Raw genomic sequence first — 27119 nt, 5'->3', positions numbered from 1 at the left:
GAGCCTAGGAGATCATGACCTGAGCCAAAATCAGGTGTGGGACGCTTAAGCGACTGAGCCACCCAAGGTGCCTCTCTGAGGCACTGTTCTAAGCACTGGAAACAAGATAGTCAAAGATGCTGGTCTCATGGAAGACCTCTTAGTATGAGACACAACTGAGGGAATCCTCGCCCATTTAACACACATACTGCTTTGTTTTAGAGTCTTCTTAGGGGAGAACAATGATAACAGCTGCTCAGGAAGTGCTGGCTCCTATAGGCTGGTTCTGGGGCACATGTGACACACATCCTATTCAAACACAGCAGCCTCTGGTGTGAGCAGTGCTATTAGACACAGTCTGTAGATTTGGAAACTGAGGCACAGAAAGGTTAGATATGGAGCATTTGGGTGGCTCAGTTGGTTCAGCGTCCGACTTCGGCTCAGGTCATGATCTCACAGTTTGTGAGTTCAAACCCCGCACTGGGCTCTGTGCTGACAGCTCGGAGCCTGCCTGGAGTCTGCTTCGGATTTTGTGTCTCCCTCTCTCTGCCCCTCCCCACTCACACTGTCTCTTTCTCTGTCCCCAAAATAAACAAACATTAAAAAAATAAAGGTTAGATACTACTCAAGTTTTCACCGTGAGTAAGTGGGAAAGTCAGGATGTGCTCAAAATCTGTGCCCTTAATCCTTATTTGGATCACCACCATGGATTTCTACAGATTGTTTTTTCAACGGGCAATAAAGACAAGTTGAATTCAGCCCAGTCTATGCCGCCAGCCAAATCACCCTGATGTTTGTTTCAGCAAACCCTCCACTGCTAATGAACCATGAATGACTCAGACTTTATTTAGGAGGCCAAGTCTTCAGTTGAGATGGAAGGTCTTTTAAGCATCAGCCCTGATCTATCTCTCTAGCTTCATCTCCTATATTTGAGCCAATGGAACTTCTTGTCATTTCCCGAAAGACTTCCATGCTGCTTGATCCCTTTTTGCTCACAACATAACGGTCTCTGCCACCAGTAACACTCAGGGATCCCAACCCATCACTCAGGACCATCTGGGAACACCACTCTTCTGAAAGGCTCCTCCTAATCCCCGCCCCCACTCCAGAAAGATGAGCTTGGAGCTCTCAAACCACTTGGCTTTACAGCTGCTCAGATGTCCGCTCCCATTAATGTAATTGACTCATATTACTTCCTGTCTGTAACTCTCATAGCCCTTAGCCTGGTGCCCCTGCTGACCGAATCAGCCTCACTTACGGTTTATAGTAAACAGTGAGGTCAAGGAAATAAATGCCAAATTATTAAGAGCATCTTATTTTCATGACTCCCTAATTCTTTATTCTCCTTACAGGCTCTCCTGTATATTCTGCATCTTATGCGTGTTCCAAATATCTGAGCATACTGCTATGTAAAAGACTCACTCGGCCAGTGTAAACACAAAGCTTCATGAGTGGTCTCATGTTTTGCATGCCAGGTCACACGTGAAAAACACTTTAGTTGGGTCTGTATTTGGAGAGAAAACCTGAAGACCAAAAGACACTTAAAAGCTCAGGGTGGTGTCACCTTCATTATTCTGTGAAGAGAGATAAAATTACCAGTCTTATTTTTCATAAGGTTGCACTAGAAAATATAGCTATGATTTGTGGCTGCAGACACGCCTCCTAGGTGCACATCTTAGGACCAGATGCCCACTGGGGCCTGAAGACGAGCATCTAGAAACAGACCTCCTTGCCTTCACCTACGCATAAGCAGGAACAGGCCGAGATGATCTCATCTGGGGGACATGCAAGTACCAAACTAGATTTAAAATTTCTAAATAATACTTTCTCCAGGATCTCTGCTCCAATTAAATCTCCAACTCTCATTCAAACCTAACTTCATAAGAAATTTTAAGCTAAAGAAAAAAATATTAAACCATGATAGATTAAAATAGAATCTTCCTAAGAGGCTGAAATAAGAATTCTCACCTCTCTGGACCAACTGTTGCCTTTCTGAGTTTATGAAGCTGCGAGGCTGCCTTAGAGAAGGCTAAGCTTAGTTTCTAGATGTTGCGAAGGAACCACTGTCCCTAGGAAATAAGAGTAACTTTCCGGCCATTTCTCACCTTGATCCAATGACATCAAAAAGGTGCTGCCAGCGGTCATTGATTTTGCTGAGCTTGTCATCGATCTCAGCTGCTCTGGTCTTGTTGCTGGCTTTCATCAGCTGCTCACCCATTTGCTTCAGCTGTAACTTGTTTTCACTAAACAAGTTTATTTCTTCCATGCAGTCCTGGCAAAGGCACCAAAACACAAAGCCTCAGTTACTACTGGGAATGCAGTTCTTCACCACTCACAAACATACGGCTGCCTCTTCAAATTCAAAAACAAATTCATGGGGCGCCTGGGTGCCTTAGTCGGTTAAGCGTCCGACTTCCTCGCTTAGGTCATTATCTCGCAGTTTGTGGGTTCGAGCCCCGCGTCGGGCTCTGTGCTGACTGCCAGCTCAGAGCCTGGAGCCTGTTTCAGAGTCTGTGACTCCCTCTCTCTCTCTGATCCTCCCGTGCTCACGCTGTCTCTCTCTCTCTCTCCTAGAAATAAATAAAACATTAAAAAAAATTTCAAAAACAAATTCAAAGACTTCTCTCACCTGTCATGCAACTCTTCAGTGAACAGCGAAAAGTCAAAGAGCACTCACCTGGCACATGTGTGATATGTAAGGCAGTAGTTATATTTAAAAAAAAAAAATTTGTTTATTTTTGAGAGGGAGAGAGACAGAGCGGGAGAGGGGCAGAGAGAGAGGGGAAACACAGAATCTGAAACAGGCTCCAGGCTCTGCGCTGTCAGCACAGAGCCCAATGCAGGGCTTGAACTCGGAAACAGTGAGATCATGACCTGAGCCAAAGTTGACGCTTAACCGACTGAGCCACCCCAGTGCGCCAGTAGTTATTTTCTTTTTAAACAAATTAAAAAAAAAAATTTATTTTTGAGAGAGAGAGAGCACGAGCGAGCATGCATGGGGTAGGGGCAGAGAGAGGGAGACAGAAGATCTGAAGCAGACTCTGCGTTGTCAATGCAGAACCCCACACGGGGCTCAAATCCAGGACCAGCAAGATCATGACCTGAGCCGCAGTTGGATGCTTAACCCACTGAGCCACCCAGGCGCCGCTCTAATATTTAATTGCTTAATTCAATAGCCCTGGCTTCTCCTCCCAGATTTGTTCTAATCTAACCTATTTGGTCACCAAGGACACTGGAGCATAACTAAATTAGCCTGGTATCAGTAGGAGCTTTCCTGAAGTAACTGAGTGGCATTTTGGGTGACCGCAGCAAGAAGCCATTTCCCTGTAGGGGCGGATGGCCACTTCAAAAGTTGCTGTTGGCTTCTTCCCTTTGGTGATGGGAACGCCTTCATAGCAGCAGCCAGAGAAGCTACAGTCGATTGGCACGTGAACTAATGCTGAAGCTGACAAGAGCCCGGCTCTGGCCAGACTCCCCGAGAGAAAGGCATGGCAAGCCTCACGCCTTCCTACCATGGTCCCATACTTCCCACCTCTCTGGAATCATCACTTACCAGCTTTGCTCTGCGAAGGACTAAAGATAGCAAGAATGTCCTTCACATTTCTGCAATGTTATTAAAAACATATCTAATGTGTTACACCGCCACGCACCTGGGAATGAAGGCAGAGAACTCCGCGGCCGTCCATCTGGGTATTCCTGCTTACCTTCTGTAACTTTTCAATCATTTCTTCAATACTAAGATCTGCTGTCTGTAGAACTTTGTTTTCCATCTGCACCAGCCACGCACACAACTCTTTATTTTTTTCATTGAACACAATCCATGAATTGAGTCTGTCTTCAACCTCCTGTTTGCGTATAGCCACCTGGAAATGAAAATGCATTTGGCAGCTGAGAATTGGCAGGAAGGAAAGTATTTCCTTTTCCTTCCCCCCATTAAAAAGACTGAATTTCATTCATTTTAATCAGTAACCCTATAGACTCCAATCACTGTTTACCTAATACCTAGGGTTCAACATCAACAGTTACACCTTTGATAAATGCCACAAAAAGCAACAAAATAAAGATTATGTCTGAAGCATAATTGACCGAAAGAATTCAGTTTTATCCAATGCATATCTATTATTACCAGGTTATATTAAAAATTAAGTAGGAAAGGTTAGATATAGTAAACATCATCCAAATTTCTTCTGATCCTTATTCTTTCAATATACCTTTATTGAAGGATTGCTACATGCTAATTTACAGTTTTATGACCCAAATTTTTACTTTTTTTTTTTTTTTTTTTTTTTAAGAGCAGGCTCTACACCCAGCATGTAGCCAACATGGGGCTTGAACTCATGACCCTGATCAAGACCTCAGCTGAGACCAAGAGTTGGACACTTAACCGACTAAGCTACCCAGGTACTCCCAAATCTTTTACCTTTTTAAAAAGTATCAATTCCTTATTTCTACTTGAGGCCAATATCCTGCTTATTCAACTTGAAAACTATAAATCTAGATCAAAACATTAATTTAACATTTATAATGCAAATGGACTACAGAATTATTTCACTATTTTAGCGGTAGATTTCCAAAATAAAAGCAAAGTAAAATAAAAAAACAAATGCATACCACTCATTTAATCCACCTTCCATTATGCCCTCTGGCTTTGGATGGGAAGTATGGAAGTAGAACCAAATACTGGTCTGTAGTGATCAGGCTGACCCCAAAAACCCAATGCTCTATTATGCACTAGCAACCCCTAAGCAGACTTCCTCCTTAAAGGAATTTACAACTTAAAGAATGCAAATCAGACTTTCTAAATGTACACAAGTATCTCAGCTCTTAAAAGTCTTTAGAATCTTAGGGTTAAAAGAAGTAGTTAAGAGTTCTTTTGATAAAGTTTTTTTTTTTTTTAAGTGTTTATTTTTGAGAGAGACAGAGACAGAGCATGAGAGAGGGAGGGGCAGAGAAGACGACACAGAATCCAAAGCAGCTCAAAACTGACAGCTCAGAGCCTGACACCCGGCTCGAACTCACGACTGTGAGATCATGACCTGAGCCGGATGCTCAACTGACTGAGCCACCCAGGTGCCCCAGATAAAGTTGTAACACCCCACCTTACAGATGGGGAAACTAAGGTAGAACTCCCAGAGATTTTCCTGCTGTGTACAATGAAAACAAGTAATCTTTTCAGAGTGAGGCAAAAATACTAACACTTATACATCCACCCAGCCAAATGTGTTAAGAAGGCTCAAAGAACTATCCCTAAAAAACAAATTTTGTGTTTCCATCCTCAGGGCATCTATTTATCTTAGCCTTTTTAAAATCCTGGCATTTTGCACAGCACGGTTCTGATTGGTTTCCTAACGGTAACAATTAAGAACATCTGGTTCCCAATCTCCCACTTCTACCTTAAGTTTTAGGATGCTTTTCACATACTCTAAATATTTTCTTTTATACAAAATATGAATAAAAATTCTAAGAGGTCATTTAAAATTATGGTTCATTGTGAATATTAAATACTAAAATCAAGGAAAAATGATTTTACTTTACTCAAAAGCACTCAGAAGTGAATTTCCCCTTTTAAAAACATTTCTTAATGCACAAAAATGAGATTAAGGAATTTATTTTTCTTAGGATTATATGTACTTAAAACAAAGCTCTTTTTGAATCCTTTAGTTCCATCCTGTCACAAACACGTACTGTTATCATACCCTAACAGTGATCCAAATTTTATTAAGAAGAAGTGATCCACTGAGATACTAAGTGTAGCTGTTGATAGTTTCTTTTAGAGAGTTTTAAAAAACCAGCTACTTGAAAGCAACATCGGATTGCATGTGATTACAGAGTTCTCGGATGAAATGCCCCCGTGCCTGGCACTAAGTAAGACTTTCTGTTCACTGGGCCCAGATAGATACTTCAGAGACACCACTCTTAATGTCGGATGAGACCTCTTTGCTGAAGTCCTGATTCTAATATACTGATGGGTACTGGTCATGTGTATAAGACAGAAAGCAGAGAGCTCATAGCTGTCAGTAATTGCGATTCTCCCCCCTCCCCCATCCCATTTAAGGTGAGTTTCTAAAAAGCTTATTAAAAGTGTGCAAACTTACAGCACTGAGCCCTGGAGAAACAAAGGGTCAAATCTGTTAACCATGTTGCTGCCTTCTAAAGGGACAGCAGCCAGCCTAGGCTCCAACTGAAAAGGGCCTCCGGTTCAATGAAATGAAGCCCCTTTCTACTTTGTCTGGCCTTCGGAGACATTTCAATAAACTCCAGAACATCCGTGCCCTGCAGTTAACTGACTTACTCGCAAGCAGAGGTCTTCCCATTGTCTGTGCAAATGCTCCGTTTGCTCTTCCAAAACCATCACGTCCTCCGCAAGAATGTGCTGGCTTAAGTCGGTCTTCAAAGTGTGAAGTTCTGAAAGGTTCTGGGTCCAGTTGGCCAAAGACTTCTCTAGTTCCTGCATTTAAACACAAGAAGTGGGGGAAAAAACCTTCAACTCACGCTGCTGTTGTTTCCAAACCTGTAGGCTAATCCTTTGATTGGACTCTGGGGGAGGGGAGGCCAGGGAAGGGGGCGGGACCTTCTGAATGAGAAACAGCCCAGGGCAGTGGCGGCGGCTGTGGTTGGCCCGTTCTTCCCCACCCTTTCCTCAAAGGAAAATTCCTTCCTACCTTTATTCTCATTTGCTCAGGTAGTTCTGATTTTTACAGAATTAGTTCTATTTTAAAGTCATGTAGGTCTTTACCTTTATTGAGAAGAAATTATTTTTGGAGTCTAGCAACAATCTCTCTCTCTCACACACACACAGACACACATACACACTTTTAATTCTGAAACAATGCTACAGAAATGTTGTATAAGTGTGATTTCCCATCTTTAAAAAGAAAATAACCTAAGAAATGCATTGTTGTTCCCACGGCAATCATAACAACGGCTTCTGTTCAAAGGGAATTATTTTGGTTAAGCTTCCCCAAAAAATGAGTATAATGGAAGAAAAAATAAATTCTCCCCTCATATTCGGCAGAAAATGGTTAGCAGAAAATCTCTAGTCATGGAAACAATTATTTTTAAAAGTGTGTCAAATGTAAACTTTCTGAATTCTAGGACTTAAAATTGCTTTCACAACAGGGGAGGTAAAAGGAAAACAGCCCGAACATAGGAATTCTCCAGGTTTTTACTATGTTTACAGTTCTTCATTCTTTGGCACGTTTTAAGGGTCTCCATTCATACCTGTCTATTGCAATAGAAAGAGGAGGCTATTTCAATGATATCAGAAATAATTCTGAGGGGTGGCAACACTAGAAGTGTGTTAATTCTGATTCATTTTCAGAGTTCTAAAAAGTACATTGGCATGACTGCACAACTTGCTGACAGAAGTTTACATTTACTAAAATGGCCCACAGAACTTTTTATTTTTTTTTAATTTTTAAAAATTTTATTTATTTTGAGAGAGAGAGAGAAAGCATGAGCAGGGGAGGGTCAGAGAGAGAGGGAGACACAGAATCCAAAGACAGGTTCCAGGCTCTGAGCTAGCTGTCAGCACAGAGCCCGACACGGGGCTCGAGCCCACAAACCACGAGATCATGACCTGAGCTGAAATCAGACACTTAACTGAGCCACCCTGTGCCCCCACAGAACTCTTTTTAAAGGTTGCATGGGAGGGGCCCCTGGGTGGCTCGGTCGGTTGGGTGTCCCACTTCTGCTCAGGTCATGATCTCATGACTCATGAGTTCGAGACCCACACTGGGCTCACTGCTGTCAACACAGACCCCCCTTCGGATCACAGATGTCGCCCTCTCTCTGCCCATCCTTTGCTCACACTCTCTCTCAAAAATAAACATTAAAAAAATTTGAAAAACAAGGTTTCATGGAGATTCAGAAATATATTTATCAGAAGAAAAATCATTTAGAGGCGTCTGGGTGGCTCAATTGGTTGTGTCCAACTTTAGCTCAGGTCATGATCTCACAGTTTGTGGGTTCCAGCCCAGCACTGGGTTCTGTGCTGACAGCTCAGAGCCTGGAGCCTGCTTCAGATACTGCGTCTCCCTCTCTCTCAGAAATAAACAAACAAAAAAATGTTTTTTAAAGCACTTAAAAAAAAAGAAGAAAAATCATTTAAACTCTTGTTACCTAGTTTTTACCCTTATGATTCTAGTATAGTGGATGAGAACAGATTCTGTGTGTAACACTTTCACTAGCTACAGACTGTAACAGGGACCATACCTTTGGACAAATATGCATAATTGGACAAGTTTAAAATTTGGACAAGTTTAATATGTAGAGTGGACAAATTTAAGATGCATAATGATTATTTAAATTTGTATTTCTTTACGTAGTTGAAATGCTACCCACTCCTTCACCCTGGTGCTTCCACAAATATATTTAGTTAATTCATATTTATACTTTCGGATCTCAGACACAAGGATAATTCCTCAGAGGAGCCTTTTCTGAGTCATCAGACAAGATTGGGACCCCTGTCTTACATTCTTGTAGCCCCCTGTCCTTTTCCTAACACTCACCATGCTTAAAATTATTCACACCCACACACTCACACACACACAACTTGACAGTGTCTCAAGAGCTTTAAAATGTTCAGAAAATGAGAAAAACAGGAATCATCAAAGAATATATAGAGCGAGGTCTACTGTGGAGGTTTATTATGATTGATCACTATTTGTACAAATATTTCAAAAATCATGCTTCTGTCTTTAAATGAAAATACTCCAGAGTTGCCGCCAAATCAGAACTGCCAAAGGGAACATAAGTTTCCTTTTCTCAATTTAACCAGATAAATGGTCTATATTACCTGTAAAATTCCCATTGATAGAACACGAGATGTGAAATTTAGTTGTTTGATTACATAAAATGAACTGGACTCTAACACAGCAGAGCAACATTAAAGCCTGTGGCTTTAAGTGTGCCTGTGGACTCACTTACCAGGATTGTCAAGTCCCATTTTTCTACCTTACCATTTGGGTAAAAATAGGACCAAAAAATGAATGTGTATATATATAAATATTGGCCTGTATATGCATAGAATATCTTTGGAAGAATACACAACAAATTGATTAACATTGATTATGTCTGTGGAGAGGAACCAGTGGGAGAAAAAATTTTCGGGGCGCCTGGGTGGCTCAGTCAGTTAGGCGTTCGACTTCTCCTCAGGTCATGGTCTTGTGGTTTGTGAGTTCATGCCCCACATAGGTTGGCTGCTGTCCATGTGAAGCCCACTTCCCCTGTCTCCCTCTCTCTCAAAATTAAACACTGAAAAATTTTTCATGTATGCCTTTTGCACCTTCTGAATTTTGAACCATGTGACAATCTTACTAAAAAATTAATTTAAAAATAAAACTGTCACCCAGACTCAATCATTTGACAAGTCTTGTGAACACAGATGTCCATAAAGGTGAAAAGCTAGTATGTCGTGAAGTGCTATTCCATATGTCAGCTGCAATGTAAGGAGAATGTAATCTTCTGAGGAGGACAGTAGAGCCCAGACTGGTCAAGTGGTGAGTGTATCTCTCCCAAGTGATTTAGGGATGATAAGCACTCTCCTAGACAGGCTTCAGGTTACTCAAGTTCTTTTTGGAATATGGTCATGGGATCGATGAACTCAATGCTCTTGGCCTCTCTTCCTGATTTTTCCACTGAAAGGTAGGACATGGAGGCTGTGGAAATGGAAAGGATCCCACTGGAAACTGAAGAGTGTGACACTTGGGACAAAGCATGCCTTCTTATGAGTTTACAGTTCACATTCTGCCCTGGTTTCTAGACTTTATGGAAGGAAACTATGCATCAACTGAGAGAGTGACTCCAAATCCCTCTGTCCCTGAAATCTAGATCTACACCTAAAGATGTAGAGATAATAAAATGTTGAAAACTAGGAATAGGAATTTTCTTAACCTAATAAAGCCATTGCCAGCAAATACCATACTTAATGGCAAAATGTCAGAATCATTCTCCTTAAGATCAGGAATGACATGCAGGAGCTAGCTATCGATTCTTCTACTAAAAAATGTTCTGGAAGTACTGACCAGTGTAGAAAGTACAGGGGGAAAAAGTATAGAAGTAAAAGGAAGAAGTTTTTTAAAAAAGTAATTTTTTACAGGTGGTGACTGTCCCAAAAGATGATATAGACAAATTATTGGAATTAACAAAAGAGTTTAACAAGACGGTTGAATATAATGTGAATCAAAAATGATCATTTCTAGGCACAAGTGATAAATAGAAAATATACTTAGGAAAAGTATTTTCAATAGTGTCAAAAATACCATGCAAGAAATAAATGTAACAAAAGATGTGTGGTACTGAAGAAAATTATAAGTCATTATTGAACACAATCAAAAGGAGAAACATGCCATATTCAAGAATAGGAGCACTCAATGTCAAAAAGAGGTTTATTTTCCCCAAATTTATCTATAGATCTGATACTATTCCACTGAAACTCTTATTAGGGCATTTCCTAGTTTGACAAACTGCTTCTAAAGTTGTGGAAGATCAAGGACCCAAGGACATCCATACTAACATGGGAGAATAAAGTATGGGTATACACATCACACCTGAAATTAAGATTTGGTATAATAAAGCATGGTAATCAAGATCATTTGCTATAAAGGCTGAGGTAAATAAACCAATAGAATAGAGGTCTAAAAGAAAAACTGCAAACATATGGAACTTCATATGTGACACTGAACTATGGTCACCAGGGCAATGGTCATCCATATGATTATCCATATGAGTAAATTAAAAATTGGATCTTTTACCTTAAAACATATGCAAAAATCAATCCTTAAATGAATAAAGACGTAAATATAGAAAGCAAAATTTGAAAACTTTACGAAGAAAATGTAGGAATGTAACCTTATGGCTTTAATATGGAATAATGGCACTGCTCATATAAAGTTTAATTTCACTGAGTGCTACATACACTTGTAGGAAAACTATAAAGAAATGCACGAGAATGATAAAACACCTAATTCAGGGTTGTGGGTACCTCTGGGAAGGGAAAGTATGTTGGAGATTATGCAGGACATTTCAACTGTATTTGCAATGTTTTATTTTTTTAGCTGGGTGACAGTTTCATGGTAGTGTCATATTATTTGTTATGCTGGAAGTTTTTTGCACGTTAGGAAGTTTTACAATGAAGAAAAAAGATGAAGGGCGAAGGACTCTAATTTCTGCCACAGCTTGCAATACAGGACTACTTATTTCTTCCTAATTTTTTTCAAATTGATTCCTGAAATCATTGAAGGAAGAAAAAAGATTAAAAACCATTCCATTAGGCTTTGGATGTTTTTTAAAAGATCAAACCTACCGATAGGGAAGGGAGGGGGGGTTGTTCCTGACCTGGGAATTTTACTGGTTCAAATTCTTATCCATTCTTCTGCAAAGGCCTAAAATATCCACGAATGATTGCCAGAGCTGTATCAACTAGGCAGAATATAGTTTGGAAGGGTTTATAAAAATGTGATATTTGAGTAAAAACTCCAACCTATTTATTGGCCTCTACAAAAGGAATTCTTTAATAATACTTTACTCTCATTTCAAAGACAAGGTCATTTGTTAAGGGAACGGGTTTCAGTATAATCTCAGAGGCCACATCTTATATTCCAGAGGAGAGAAACAAACAGAAAGAGGACCCAATTCCTAAGAATTTCTGCAAAAGCCTTTCTCAGATTTATACATGTTTTCTGAAGGAACATGGAAACACATTTTCCACACAGAATAGAAAGGCAAACACTTCAACTTCTCTCAAAACCGCTAGGTGAGTATCTGGAATGCGACTTTGCAGCTTTCAGTACCTTAATCAGCTCTTTTTCCTTATGGAGGTCCTCATGAAGTTCTGGGAGAGGATCTCTACATTGTGCCTTTAAAACTTGCAGCCTGCTTTTCAGCTCCTTGATTTTCTTTTCACACTGGTCCCAGGTCTATTTGAAAACAGTATTAAAACTGGTAAGTACTTTGCTCTTTAAGAATGAATCGCAGAAACCAAATAACTCATTTAATCCACTCCATGAAATGTCTTTTTGTATATCCCACAGAAACCTGGTACTGTGTCTCGAAGAGACTAATCTGAAAGCAGATGGAATACCAATATGGTCCCTGGTGCGGCTTTATGTGTGGCTCATGTCAACTATTGAGTTGGTTGGCTTTGGTTCAAAAGATTTCTGCTCCCATCCCCATATCCTTGATCTAATCTTTTTTTTTTTTTAATGTTTATTTTTGAGAGAGAGAGAGAGAAAGAGCGTGAGCGAGTGCAAGAGAGCGAGCGAGCACATGAGCAGGGGAGAGACAGAGAGAGAGGGAGTCACAGAATTCGAAGCAGGGTCCAGGCTCTGAACCGTCAGCACAGAGCCCGATGCGGGGCTCAAACTCACCAACTGTGAGATCATGACCTGAGCTGAAGTCGGACGCTTAAATGACTGAGCCACCCAGGTGCCCCTGTCTAATCTTATTTTTATTTTAGTTTTGGGAATGTTCACACTTAAAAGACTACTGTATGGATTAATTTTTAATGCTTATAGTTTTGGCACACACTATGATAGTATCATAAAGCAAAAGCACTCAACCAGTTTTGTCTTCTTTCCAATGCCCTTTGCACTCTCTCTCCTTCTGGAAAGAGCGTGGCTTTAGTGACTCTTTCATAGTGAAGCTTCACTCCACATTTCTCACCACTGCTTTGACTGCCGCCTTCTGCTTAAACACTTAACAGTTTATAAAGCATTCTCAACTTCCTTATCTCATTGTAAGTATAATTTTAGGAGATTGACAGGGTTTTGCATTTTCAAATGTGCAAACAGAGGCTCAGAGAAAACTGAGTAGCCGAGGATATGTGCCTGGAAGCACACCAGTCAAGGGTCAACCTAAGCCTGCAGTCCACCTGCCCGCACCCCCTCACCTCTGCAATGCCTTTCTTTCTTTCCCACCATCTCTTTTCCTTTCACCTTATATCACTGAGAAAATAGTTGCCTGCATTTTCAAGTTCAGAATGTTCATAATAGATTCATTAGAAGAAGTTTCTACTCCTGAGGTTACTAAAAGTAGACAAAGTCAAACATTCCTCAGTACAACTGACACCTAAACACACTTGAGTTGCCCCTATTCTATGGTAACAGAGAATTCACATGAGTGGAGGCTGCTTGTCTCGCAACATTAACTCTCTGGAACACAACCAAGAAGGAAGTAAAGAGACAAGTGAAACCGAGTCCTTATTTCTCCCTCCAAACCATTAACTACATTTACCACCATGTTTTACAAATAGGGGAAGTGCTCAACAAATATTTGCTAGTTAGTGAATTTCACATAGCCCATATGCCAAATAAAATTCAGATACTTTATTCATAGGAGAGATACTCAGGCCCTAACTCAGCACATATTTATTCTTTATTCAAAAAAACTATCCCTGGGGGCGCCTGGGTGGCTTAGTCCGTTAAGGATCTGACTTCGGCTCAGGTCATGAACTTGTATTTAATGACTTTGAGCCCTGCGTTGGCCTTTGTGCTGACAGCTCTGAACCTGGAGCCTGCTTCGGATTCTGTGTCTCCCGCTCTCTCCTCGCCTCTCTCCTGCTTGCACTCTCTCTTAAAAATAAACAAACATTTAAAAAATTTAAAACAACAACAAAAAACAAACCATCTCTGATAAGCTTCCTTATCTGGTTTTGGTACACACACAATAGATTAGGAAGTGGGCTATAAGGAGTAGGTATGCTCAGAGAAACACAAATTAAACACAGACCACTTTAAATAATCTTTAGAGAAGAAAATAACAGAAAAGTAATAAAAAACCACAAAAGTATTCAGAGAGCACAGTTTTGTAGGGCCATAGGTTCAAAGCAGCTCAGAGTCCTTAAGAATACCTTGGTATATTTTAGTGTAACAAAATAATATTTCCTAATAATGACTCAGAATAAAAATTTTGGTTCTTAAAAATATAATCATAAATTATCTGCAAAATTCTTATATGTGCTTATATGGAAAAGCACATTCTCTGATGACAGAAGAGGAATTATCATTGGGTTTATTTTCATATACCATACCCAAGGTCAGACCATAGGTGGAACATTAGCTTTGTGTATAGAACTTCCATGGATCATGAACAAGCTTCCTGTTTTGTAAAAGTGAATCTAAAATAGAACCTCAAGTATTCATATATTTAACATTGAACTTTTCAATGTTCTATTATTATTTTACATTAAGTAACTAACTAGCATGATTAGCAGGACACAAGGTCCCTTGGAAAATTTACAATATTGTGATTTCCTCAAATCGTTCCCATTTTTGCACAGCAAACAAAAATTCTACGTATCGCATTTGAATATCATGGAAAGTGAGTTTACCTCTCTAGTGCTCTGCAGCTGGTTAATCATCTCTCCTACGTGGAGCTTTGTGTCTTTCCAGTCGTCCCGGAGTTGACTGATTTTCTTGTCAATCACCTCTTTTGTTTCCAGGTTAGCCGTGTTCAGTAACGTCTCCCCAGTTCCCACGGTTAGTGCATAGGTGGTGTGCCGTCTCTCGAAATGAATTTCTTTACTCTAAAAAGCCAAAACACAAAAAAAGCAATTTCCTTAAGCCTCTGATATTATCAAATCGTGATTGTATGTGTTTGTGAACATTTCCTTCAGAGCTTTTCCTAAAAATAAATGTTAAATTATATGTAAATTAGACAACTCTGGTTAGAAAGTATGAACACCCCCCCTCCCACACACACAGTCACATCTAAGGCTATGTTTTATACTACTGCATACTACACCAAATAATGTGTTCTTAAAATAATTTCCAATGGTTGTTAAGAGATAACATTCTTGGTGTAATGATCAGACACATAAAGAAATAAAAAAATATACTTCAAAGAACAAGAGGCTCCAAGATAAATGGATCTATGAGTATTAAGAAAATGACTGGAATATTAGACCTGAAATTAAGAGCAAATACCCATTATGATCATGATAGAAGAGTCAGCTTACTCTTAACTCATGAGAGTAAAATGTGCACATTGTGCTAAACAGATATAAAAGGAGAGAACAAATAAAAAAGGCAAAATACAAAAAAATGTACACTTAAACTTATTATGGGCACTTAAACATATGCATCAACATAGGCTCTAAAGGGACAGCTATATGACATTCCATTTGAGTATCATGCAGGCTCTTTTTGTTTTGTTTTCTTTTAAGAGAGTGAAAACAGGGGAGAAGGGCAGAGGGAGGGAGGGAAGGAGGGAGAGAGGGAGAAGGAGAGGGAGAGAGGGAGAAGGAGGGAGAAGGAGGGAAGGAGGGAAGGAGGGAGGGAGGGAGGGAGGGAGAGGGAGAGGGAGAGGGAGAGGGAGAGGGAGAGGGAGAGGGAGAGGGAGAGAATCCTAAGTAGGCTCCACACTCAGCACGGAGCCCCACACAGGGCTCGATCCCATGGCTGTGGGATCATGACCTGAGCCGAAATCAAGAGTTGGATGCTCAACCAACTGAGCCACCCAGGCTCCTCCAGGCTCTTCTTTAATGGGACTCAAATTACCTATTTACACTATAAAAATAAACACTTTTAAGTTGACTCATACTCCCAAAAGCATTTGGTTTCAGGGAAAAAAAAAATTATTTTTTCTGTTCTAAATAGGATTTCCTTCATCTTCAAATTTCTCAAGGGAGATATAATGTAGGCAATTTTTCAAATGGGAACTGATGTTTAAAAAAAAAAATCAACAAGGTATTGATTTACAAAGGTATTTCTGAGAATCTTGATATAACCCAATACAAAGTAGGGAAGCAGACTGTCCTCTCGGGAACAGACACAAAGAAGAGGAACCACAACTCAATGTGTGTACTGGCACTTCACACTCTTCTTTCTTTCCAATGTATGGTATTGCTCGACGTGGCTAAATAGATAGACATCGATTAGTCATTTTAAGCTTCTCAAAAGATCTGCTTCTCCAATTTTCCCTGACTTGGTCAACAGCACACTATCTACCAGGATGCTCAAGCCAAAACCCTAGAGTCATCTTGATTTAGATTTTTATTAACCTGCCACATCCAAACCGGAAGTCTTGTAAACTCTTACAAACATAGCCTTTTTAAAATCTTCACTACACTCACCTTTTTCTTATCTATCATATAGTCTATCCAAGACTAGAAACGGCCTTCTACCTGGTTCCAGGAGACTGCAGTTCTCACAAGGTGCCCACAATATTCCTAGTCCTACACGCTCTTCCAGAACCATGCCGTCACTCCCCATCAAGCAGTGGTGTCTCTGTCCCCTTCTGTTAATTCTGTGTGAGTGTGTGTGATGGCCCTGATTTTTTTTTAATTTTTTTTTAATTTTTATTTATTTCTAGGAGAGAGAGAGAGAGAGAGAGAGAGAGAGAGAGAGAGAGACAGCGTGAGCAGGGGAGGGTCAGAGAGAGAGGGAGTCACAGACTCTGAAACAGGCTCCAGGCTCTGAGCTGGCAGTCAGCACAGAGCCCGACGTGGGGCTCGAACCCATGAACCGCGAGATCATGACCCAAGCGAAAGTCGGACGCTTAACCGACTAAGCCACCCAGGCGCCCGTGATGGCCCTGATTAACAGAGGATGGCAGAAGTGACTTGTGTGACTTCTGAGCCTAGGTCTAGAAGGCAGTACAGCTTCTCCTTGGATTTCTTTTTCTTGGGACATGCACTTTTGTGCCACTGAGCTGCCATGTAAAAAGTCTGGCTAACCAACTTGACAATAAACTATCTGTAAACAAACAAACAAACAAACAAAACACACAAAAAACCAACAACGCAAGGATCCCATCAGACTTCTGGTGCTTTTCAAAAAGAAAAAAAAAAAAAGTCTGGCTACCAGAAGCCTCCATGTGAAGAGACCACAGAGAATGATGCTGTCTGAGTCTTTCCAGCTTAAGTGCTAGACATGAAAGTGAGTGAGCCCCTACCACCACCTGACTGGAATTTCCTGAGAGACCCTAAGCAAGAACCACAAGAGCTAATAAGCAATGATTGTTGTTATGCAGCAAGATATAAGCAACATGCTGGGATTCCTGCCTTTCCTTTGGCTCCCTTATGATCTATCCTCCCTCAGAGCAGCTGGAGGAGCTTTAAAAAATACAAATGGTATCAGAGTGCTTAACCTCAGTAGGTTGATCCTACTCTTGATCTTAGGTCTTGATCTCACAGTTATGAGTTCAATGCCTGTGTTGGGCTCAGTAGGTTAAGCATCCAACTCTTGATCTCAGGTCTTGATCTCACAGTTGTGAGTTCAATCCCTGTGTTGGGCTCCATGCTGGGTGTGGAGACTGCATTAATAAAACAACACAAAAACAACACAAATGGTATCATGCTTCCCCCCTTCCAAATGAAGGTCTTCAAAGGCTTCTGATTACAGCAAGACTATAATCTGGCTACCACATCTCACCTACACAGTGCTCCTCCCCCTTGCCTCTCAAATTCATTCCCTAACACTTCTGCCTTACTGGTTATACTCCACGCACACTAGCTTTCTTTCTGTTCCTCTGTTTTGTGAAGTTTGTTCCCATCTTGTGGACTTTGGGTAAGACATTCCTTCTATCTGAAAGGTTCCTTCCCCAGACGTTTAAACGGCTGGCTCCTTCCCATCATTCAGGTTCCAGCTTAAACGTCATGTTCCCAGAGATGACTCAATTGAAAGTAGCCAAAAGCCCCTTCATTATTCATCCTGTTTTGTCTATGTATGCCTTACTGCAATCTGATATTTTCTTGTTCACTTACTGATTTGTCTGACTTCCCCCCACCAATCAGACCAATTAGTATTTCCTTGTTTATTAATTTGTCTGCCTGCCTGCCAGCCAGCAAGGCTTTTCTCTTTGTACACACCACATGCCCGGCATTTAAAACAGTGACTGGCACAGAGCAGATATTCAACTGGTATCTGAAGACTGGGTAAATGAATGAAGAGAGTATGGGATTTCCAAAGGGTGGTGTTTCATTTAGCTGTGCTTCTAAAGTGAAGAGTGGTTCTATAGCTAAATGGAACATGTTTGGGGGATTGCTAACTAATTACTCTAAACCTATGCTCATTAAGCAACTCTCTGACTAAAAAGTTTGTTGCCAAAGAACACACTTATCTTGAAGAGCGTTGAGTAATATGTGGAGTTGTTGAGTCACTCCAGCATACACTGAAACTAATATAACACTACCTATTAACTACACTGGAACTAAAATAGAAAAAAAAAAAAAAAAAATCTCGGTTGCCTAAATGAACTTGCCCTTTAAGAGTAAGCAAGGGTTCTACCATAAATTACAATGCTGGTGGTCAAGTTATTCATCAGTCAGTGCCTTAAGAGCTTGGGTGGAAGGAGTCTGTCACTTAGACTTGCCCCACTCTACCCACCCATCTCCACACCATCCCTGCTCCCACAGCCCAAGAGAGCCTCACTATTTCTGGATGAATGAATAAGACTGGCTTTCTGACACCACAAGGCTGGGGACAAGGCTGGAGAGGGCCATGGTGACCCTGCCTAGCTGGTCTTCCCAGTACAGGGAGCACATCTGAATCACGATATATGTAAAAACACAAAACTTGAAGTGAGTGCACATCTTCCAAATAACGACCGCACTGCTGTCCTCACACTGCTACTGTGTAGGCATTACCTTCAGCTCACGGATCAGCCTTCTGATTTGGTGGAGGCTGTGGCAATCCTGGCTCTTCACTGCAGACAGCAGGTGGCCGGTGTTGGTGAGGAAGCGGAGCAAGTCCTCCACGGAGGTGGTGAAGTACCGCCATTGTCCCACCAGCCCATCGATGTGGCTCTTCCTCTGCCGGACACTCTGGGCAGCACTCTGCCACCGCTCCTTCAGTTTTGTGAACTTTGAGACAAATTCCAGTCTTGGGAAAAACAAATGGTTAGAGATCCTTGTCACTGACATATAGAAAAAATAACTACCAAGGCATCACTGAAACTCAGATTTCCTGTTTATGTGCGTAATTTACAGGGGAGAAAAAACCTTTTTCAAATCTGAGTACCATTCAACTTGAAGATGTTGGGAAATTTAGGGGCAGGGGCAGCGTGTGTTGGCAAAAGGCGTTTTGCAGGAGATATTTGCATGTGACCTGATATTTTGCCAGCATGGACCAACTGGATCCTTTACATTATTCCAAATGCTGTACGGAAAACTGAATATTGGCTCCATGGGGAAGGAGGAATAAGTACCGTGTAAAGTTCGTGGTTTCTTGCACCCTGTACTTTAGAAAATTTCAGTACTAAGGAAAATTCTTTTTGCAATGACTCAACTAGTTCTTTTCTGGATAAATAATACCCACTACATGGTAAGTAAGGCCTTTTATTTATTATAGGAAAAGTCATGCTTTGCTGTACTGATCAAATCTACTTTATCATCGTGGAATGGGGCTGAATTTATAATTTCAGAGCTAGGAAGAAATGGACTTTGTATTTCTTAGATATGCTCAAAGAAAATTCAGGTATATGGGTGTTGATGGGGAGGAAAAGCAATACCTATCAGGACGCTTAAAGAAGCATTTAAGAGGCGAGGCCACCTCAGGACTCTGTCTGTCATGTGTACATGAGCTGTGTGCACAGGCTCATGACACCAGGCTGGCATAAGGGGCTCTTCTCAGCCTGTCTGGCACTGCCCAGTGACACCAAAACCATGTACATAGCATAGACAGAAATCCCTTCTTTCACAACCATGTGCTATAGCTACCTGCTGGGAACAGCAGCACTTTAAGAATTATTATTGTTATTTTTTAGGGGGGGGGAAGGGAGAAGGGGAGGGGCAGAGGGAGGAGGAGAAAATCTTAGGGAGGCTCCACACCCAGCATGGAGCCTAACGTGGGGCTCAATCTCATGACCGTGAGATCATGACCTGAGCCAAACTCAAGAGCACCACTGAGCACCTAGGTGCCCCCAAAATTATTTTTAAAATAGCAAATGTCATAAGGCTGAATATAAAGAGGAAAACACTATAGAAGAATCCTTTGCAGTAAAAACAGTTAACTCCACTTTGTAAGGGGGTATTCGCAAAGCACTAATCTAATGTTTGCTAATGCCACCCTTCTATCATACATGAAAGTGCGCAGCACGTAGCTTGGCCACGTACCAAGTCCCCATCCTAATAAACAGTCAGAAGACTGGCCTCATGATGTCTACCAGCTGACATGGCTGTGGATCATGCACTTGACTGAAGTGGTCAAGATTCACAGTTCTAACTGTGTTACCTTACACACACACACACCCACACACCCACACACACCCACCCACCCATCAGAGGCCCCAGACAGCTTACCTCTTCTCTATTTCTGCTGTGTCCAAGAGCTGTAAAGACTGAAGTGGTCAAGATTCACGTGGTGGGAGGCCAGTTCTAACTGTGTTACCTTACACACACACACACACACACACACACACACACACACCCATCAGAGGCCCCAGACAGCTTACCTCTTCTCTATTTCTGCTGTGTCCAAGAGCTGTAAGGACTGGGTTATATAGGAATCAGCCACTGTCTGGTTTATAGAGACTTCAGCTTCTAACATCTGCATGTGAGTTAAAATAGAAAACACTAGCTAGAAGATTCTTTTTATGAACCCGGAGCTTATATTTCCTATTAAAATCTAAGCTCAAAGAGGACCTGGGAGATGATTAATTTTCAAATTGTTTGGGCCTAATTGCAAAAAATACTCAACCATCACATCACCATCACCTATGAATATAATCTCAGAAGCAAACAGGCCTAATAACACGGACACCTAAAGCCCATTTATTGGACATTCACTAACTGTGAGGTACTGAGTAAAACATACATTGTCTCACTTATTCCTCAACCTTCAGACTTGAGTACTATTATACCCACTTAAGAAAACTAAGATGGAAAAGAGGTTTGGTAATGTAATCAAGGTCATTCAGGGGTTTGTTTGTTTGTTTTTTTGGTTCAATGAACTTCATTTTCATTGGAGGACCTTAATGTAACAATGAAGACTTAAATCAGTTACATTAAAAATTACAACGACCTAATCAGGCACACTTTCCAAACGCAGCGTCTGCCTCTAACTGTCAAGAGTACTTCCGAATGTATATCAGTGTAAGCACGGGGAATAACCTCTGTCAGATTATTAAGGCTGCAATTATAATCATTCCAGGTGTTTCAATATTTTAGAGAATTACTCAGTGACCATGCAAAGATGAGTTTAAGTATCTTAGCCTGCTCTTGGAATGTTTGCATTCTATGGAAGCAAAGTTGTGCTAGAAGTTTCCCCTACCGCAGAAAATCTAGTTCTCTTGTTAATAAAATAGAGCGCTGAAACAAAATATTGAAATTTATGAAATGTGTGAGAATTTTACAAATAATCAGTTGGCAAATGAATCTGCTTAAGGACCTATATTTGGTTTTTAGGGACTGATAGATTTAAATAGAGTGCAATGAGTATCTTTCCCCGACTCCCACCCTAGGGTGAGGGCACAAATCAGCGGAGAGCTCAGGTTTACCTCATATGTTTTCTGCTGTTCCAGGAGAGCCGGGAGGCCGTCAGCCACGGTCACTTTGAGCGTCTCTTCTATCTTCTCTAGAAGCTGGACCCATTTGTCACAGCAATAAAGAAACTTTTCATTCAATCTAGTTGCCTGAAGCTCACTATAAAGGTTTATAAACAGACAAAACAGAACCATAAAATAACGACATTACTCAGCTCAAGTCGATAATTTTAGCTTCACTGAAACAGAACGATATAGATGTGATGTTCTGACCTGCATCGTTCAAGGGCTGTGGCTGTGGCCCGAATCCACTGTCGGTTCATATTTTGTAACGTCTTTATTGCTATGTCACTAAGAGGGAGCTTGAGGCTTACTTCATTCAAATGTTCAACATCAGGTGATTGGGCTGTCAGTGCCAGCACACGGTTCTATTAAAACAAATTAAATTTCAGGTTTCTGGAGGCCAATACGGTATCTCGATGATGAAAAGGACTCAGAGATCCTGGAGATCATCTTTATCTCAAAAATGAGGGAAAACTGGGACCTAAATAGGTAGGTGACTTGCCCACAATCAAACAGCCAGTTAGTATTAGAGTTGGACCTAAACCCTAGTCTCCCAATCCAGCGACTTTTCTAGAACAAGTGCACACATGGTCAGCACAGAAATGGCCTGGGAAATAAAAAATGATCTCAGATTTTGCCTTTAAGGAAGAGGAAATAAGAAATGAGTCTAGTCTTTTTTTTTTTTTTTAAAGGACCCATTTTGGACTGCAAAAGTCCCACATATTTTGCTAACAACTTATCCTTCAACAGACTATGCAGTTTACCTACAAAGGCAATAAAAATCTAGTCCTTAAAATAACCCTAGCAAAACATGGTACTTAAACATCCACATTTTGAAAGACAATGAAATCATGTGAAAGAAACCTCATCAAAATTCTATTTTTAAAATATTCTAGGGACAGCATCTAGGTCAATGGTATTATAAGCAAACATCCTTGACAATATCCATGTTATCACTACAGAACTCTGCTATCTAGTTCAGGGTCAGCAAACTTTTTCTGTAAAGAGCTAGATCATGAATAATTTAGCTTTTATGGGCCATATGATCTCTGTCATAATTATTCACATCTGACCCTGCAGCATGAAAATTCTACAGACAATAAATGGAAGGGCATGACTGTGTGTCAATAACACTTTATACAAACTTGTGGAAGATGGGATTTAGATAGTGTGCTATACTTGGCTGACTCTTGATCTAGGTTATGATGATCAGTCCTTAGGAGTCTGTAGGATCCAGAATTCTTTAATTCTTCCATTCATTTTTGTTACCGACCCTACACTTACCAAGGTAATAAAGAAAGAAAAGATAAAGAATGTAACAGGATATTTTATTTTTGATCTTCAGCTAGCCAGAAAAATTCAATTAATCACAACAGCCAATGCCTAGATTTCTAGTTCACTGAAGCTAATTAGTAAAGATGTCAAAAACTTTTAAATCTACTAATTTACTGTGGCATATTACTAAAATAGAGCTCTGTGTTGTCATACTTTTCTAGACTTTAGGGAAAATAAGGAAAGAATGAACGGCATAAATGAGAAAGAATGAAATCTGGCCACTTGTAGCAACATGGATGGAACTTGAGGGTGTTATGATGAGTGAAATAAGTCAGGCAGAGCAGGACAGAAGCCATGTTTGCACGTATAGGTGGATTAGGAGGAACCTAACAGAGGACCATGGTGGAGAAAAAGGGGAAAATAGTTGGGGAGAGGGAGGGAGGCAAACCATGAGAGACTCTTGAATGCTGAGAACAAACTGAGGGCTGATGGGGGTGGGGGGAGGGGAAGGGGGTGATGGGCATGGAGGAGGGCACTTGCTGGGATGAGCACTGGGTGTTATATGGAAACCAACTTGACTATAAACTATTTAAAAAAATAAAAAAATATAATAGAAAAAGAATGAACGGTATATAAATGACCATGCTCAAGGGGCACCTGGGTGGCTCAGTCAGTTAAGCGTCCACCTCTTGATTTTGGCTCAGGTCATGATCTCATAGTTAATGGATTCGAGCTCCGGAGGCATAAGGCTCTCCACTGGGAGTGTGGAGCCGGCTTGAGATTCTCTCCCCCTCTCTCTTGGCCTCTGCCGCCTGCACTTTCTCTCTCTCAAAATACATAAACTTTTTTTTTTAAATGACCATCATCAGGAGTGAAGACATAAAGAGATTCTGTAACTCAGTAGTTATTAGCTTATTTTTTTATCCTATGGTGAGTCTAAGCCCTAAGGAAACACAAACATTGGCAATACCAGGAATAAGTCAGGATTTTCTTCTTTTTCTTGATGGCAGAGTTTTTCCAAATGCTCTTCTTCATGTGTAATGAGACCTTTTAAAGATTCCAACCATTCCCCAAAATCCTTGAACTGTGAAAGGACAAACTAGAACAAGAGAAATTTTCATTAGAAACAACTTTCATGTGCATATAGAACAAAGTTAAGCATAGTCCGGTAAGCTGATAAAAGCTCAAGGTGTTTTCAACCCCCAGCAGCTCATTATTATCTTGACTATTCAGAAGACTCCTTGTTTTACTCTGTGCCTCTGGCAAAGCACTGGGCCTTTAGGGTTGGATAGATCACCTGCTGCAGGGGGCATATAGAGAAGGGTTAGTGAGTACTCTGCTTCCTCAGTCTTGCTATTGATAACGAGAAGGGACACTGGAGCTCCACGGCCTTCTATGCAGCCTTTTGACAGCTCATGCACTAAAGGCTTTTCAAAAAATGAATAAAGAATACAACAAATGGCTATGGCTTAAGCAGCTACTTCTATGACTCAAGTACCCCACTTGAAGATCCAAATAACTGTGAGATCTGAACACTGTAAGGAATAGAGCATCTCACTTCTTAAACTAACATGTTCAATGAAGAAGAGATGTTTGCTTCAGATCTGTCCACTGCTCATGTAGTTGAACAGTCACATCAGTAAGTCTTTATATTCAGGGCATCTTGATTGTGTGGTTTCCCTGGGGAGCAGTCCATAAAGTATTAATAACTATTACTTCATCAGATATAAGGAATTGAGGGGAGCCTGCAAATGTCCAAGACTACGACTTGAATAGAAAAAGGACATGAACCTCAAATTCATTAGCTTTCACAAGCAACATGTTTTCCAAGTAGGAAGCCCTCTGGAGGGAGTGCTGTTGTGTGGAGAAGGGCACGTGGGTACTGGACTCCGTGAGCTGCGCAAGTCGATCCAGGAGAGCGGAATTCTGGAGAAAGGCTTCTTTTGTCTTCTGTACATCATCCTGCAGTTCCTGGAGAAGAAACGGGCATCAGAAAACATTTCCTCCTCCTATCACAACAGAAATTCCCATCCCTGTGACTCCATCAACATCTAGGAGAATTTCTGCCCTAAAATTGTAGGCGTGGCTTTTTATTAGTTTACTTCAGAGACCTGAAAAAGCTAAGCTTTTGTTTTAGGATGCACATCACCGGCGCTCTTCCGAAGTATGCCAGTTCTGAGCTAAAACTGACAACTAATCACCAGAGTTGGGGCTTCCAGTGCACAGAAACTGAAGACCACCTGGGTAAAGTCCTAGGTTTTATGTTTCTAATCATCAGACACTATAGGGATCCACTTTAGGGCCATTTTAAGAATCAATGCAACTCGGTCCTCTGAGACTTTATGACATAAGTGGATTCATTTGCAGAGACTGTAGAATCTCGTTAATCAAGCTGGTTTTAGGGCTACTCTATAAATGCTGTGTGTGTGAAATTTGTTTGTTTAAACAACAAATCAGGTAGAAGTTGATGAGAAATACAGATCACATCTGTTGCAGTAAGCTGATTAATATTTTTTTATTTGACCTTTGGATTCAGAGGGTAACACAATGTATCTGGTCATCCCGTTTAAAACTAGAGAGTATTCACTTTCTGGGCACTCATTATAATAGGACAAGATGACAGACGAAATCACACAACTCTTAAATATAGTCTAAAAATCATTATACTCATAGAAAAGCCATATTAACATGGCATGAGCCCATGATTATTTCTAAGGCAAGGGATTCAACATCTATTTTTCTTAGATCATCACACTCAGCTGAGATACTTCTGCCTTTATTTGAGACCTCATAGGAGGCTTTTGCTTTAGAGATTTACCTGCTAAAATGAAAGGGGAAACTTGGAATGAGGTACCCCTGATCCAGCTACCTGTCGCCTACACTTCACTTCTGAGCCACCACCTGGCCCTCCCAGCCCTGCTCGCCACACGCATGTTCACGTCCTACATGGCCTCCTTATACACCAGTCCTGACCCACTTCTTTGTCCCTGTGGCCGGTCTAGTCCCGGCATCACGGCCCTCTCTGTTGGGCTGTCTTGGCCTTGGTTTTCCCAACGGGCTCTGCAACCACCTTTACATCCTGCAGGGCTGGGGTCAGGATCTCTGCCAAGTTGTTTCCAGACATGTTGATGTTTTCAAGCTGTTGGTACTTGGCTTCCTGCTGCTTCAGCCTTGCTGCGGCTTCGGTGTGAGCGCTGTCATGGGCCTTCCAGAGCTGGAGCAGACTCTGGGCCTTCTGCAACTGCTCTGCAAGATCTTGGTTCACCTGGGTCCACCTGTCAGAACAACATGAACAAAAGGACCCTCAGACCATCCTTCCCTTTGCAGCAAAAGCACAATGCACACATTCTCCTAAGTCAGGAGCAGATGGGTTCTTAGGAAGACATAAATGCTTTTTCTTTTAAATTAATGTATCACCATTATATAAACAAAAACAGAAGTCCAAGTTAAGATGTTTAGTTGACTTCATAATTCTCAACAAAAACTACCAAATTTGTGATTGGGGGGATGTATTGTATTATGAATGTCTGTGAGGAAAAGGTAGTGAAATTGCACATCTAATGAAAATTTCTCCACATGGGTGGGCTTCATGGTTTATACGGGGGGAGGGAGGGTAGAGGGGTGTCTTTAAATGGGCCCTATTTAAATTGAGTTTGTCAAATTTATTTTCTAATTATAAAAGCAACATGTTGTTTATATAACAGTGGAAATAAAGGAAATTGTTTTTATTCCATATACAGACTGCAGTACCTTTCTTTCCCACGTGACTTAAAAATTTCTCCATGTTATTAATAAAAAATAACTAAGTCATTTTATTTTTTTAGGTGAGTCTAATTTTATTTTATTTTATTTTTTAATTTTTTAAATTTTTTTTATTTCTAGGAGAGATAGAAAGAGAGTGTGAGCAGGGGAGGGTCAGAGAGAGAGGGAGTCACAGACTGAAACAGGCTCCAGGCTCTGAGCTGGCAGTCAGCACAGAGCCCGATGCGGGGCTCGAACCCATAAACCGCGAGATCATGACCTAAGCAAAAGTAGGACGCTTAACCGACTAAGCCACCCAGGCGCCCCTAGGTGAGTCTAATTTTAAATGGCTGTACACAATAGTCTTTAAATGGTCTGTTTTTTAATTACCAAATTCAAGTTTAGTATGGATATGGAAATAATTTTTAATTTTTGCTTTCAAGTCGAATGCTCAGATACAACTTTGTTCAAAAGACCTTTTCCCACATTTCAAGATATTGGTCTTAAACTAGATTTCTGAGATTTAATTTGGTCAAAGAATAAGAACACGTAAACATTTTTTAAAAAATTTTTTAATGTTTTATTTATTTCTAGGGGGGAGAGAGAGAGAGAGAGAGAGAGAGAGAGAGAGAGAGAGAGAG

General features: G+C 40.8%; 1 protein-coding gene across 3 annotated transcripts in view; it reads right to left on the bottom strand.

Moving 5' to 3' along the window:
- SYNE2 (spectrin repeat containing nuclear envelope protein 2) overlaps positions 1–27119 on the bottom strand; it is a 337350-nt gene that overhangs the window by 37890 nt on the left and 272341 nt on the right. For all 3 annotated transcript variants that reach the window (XM_039242122.1, XM_039242123.1, XM_039242124.1), the window contains 12 exons: positions 25808–26012; positions 24529–24708; positions 23708–23836; positions 21673–21827; positions 21415–21559; positions 20371–20465; positions 18566–18800; positions 14309–14503; positions 11772–11897; positions 6272–6427; positions 3684–3842; positions 2085–2251 (listed from right to left, as the gene is read on the bottom strand). In XM_039242122.1, coding sequence (XP_039098053.1) covers positions 2085–2251; positions 3684–3842; positions 6272–6427; positions 11772–11897; positions 14309–14503; positions 18566–18800; positions 20371–20465; positions 21415–21559; positions 21673–21827; positions 23708–23836; positions 24529–24708; positions 25808–26012 — 1947 coding nt within the window. The remainder of the gene's footprint in view (positions 1–2084; positions 2252–3683; positions 3843–6271; positions 6428–11771; positions 11898–14308; positions 14504–18565; positions 18801–20370; positions 20466–21414; positions 21560–21672; positions 21828–23707; positions 23837–24528; positions 24709–25807; positions 26013–27119) is intronic.

This window comes from Hyaena hyaena, unplaced genomic scaffold (assembly GCF_003009895.1).
Source record: "Hyaena hyaena isolate Hyena2069 unplaced genomic scaffold, ASM300989v1 scaffold_208, whole genome shotgun sequence".
NCBI classification, from domain to species: domain Eukaryota; kingdom Metazoa; phylum Chordata; class Mammalia; order Carnivora; family Hyaenidae; genus Hyaena; species Hyaena hyaena.
The sequence above is the reverse complement of the archived record's forward strand: the minus strand, read 5'-3'. Positions and strand labels throughout refer to the sequence as shown.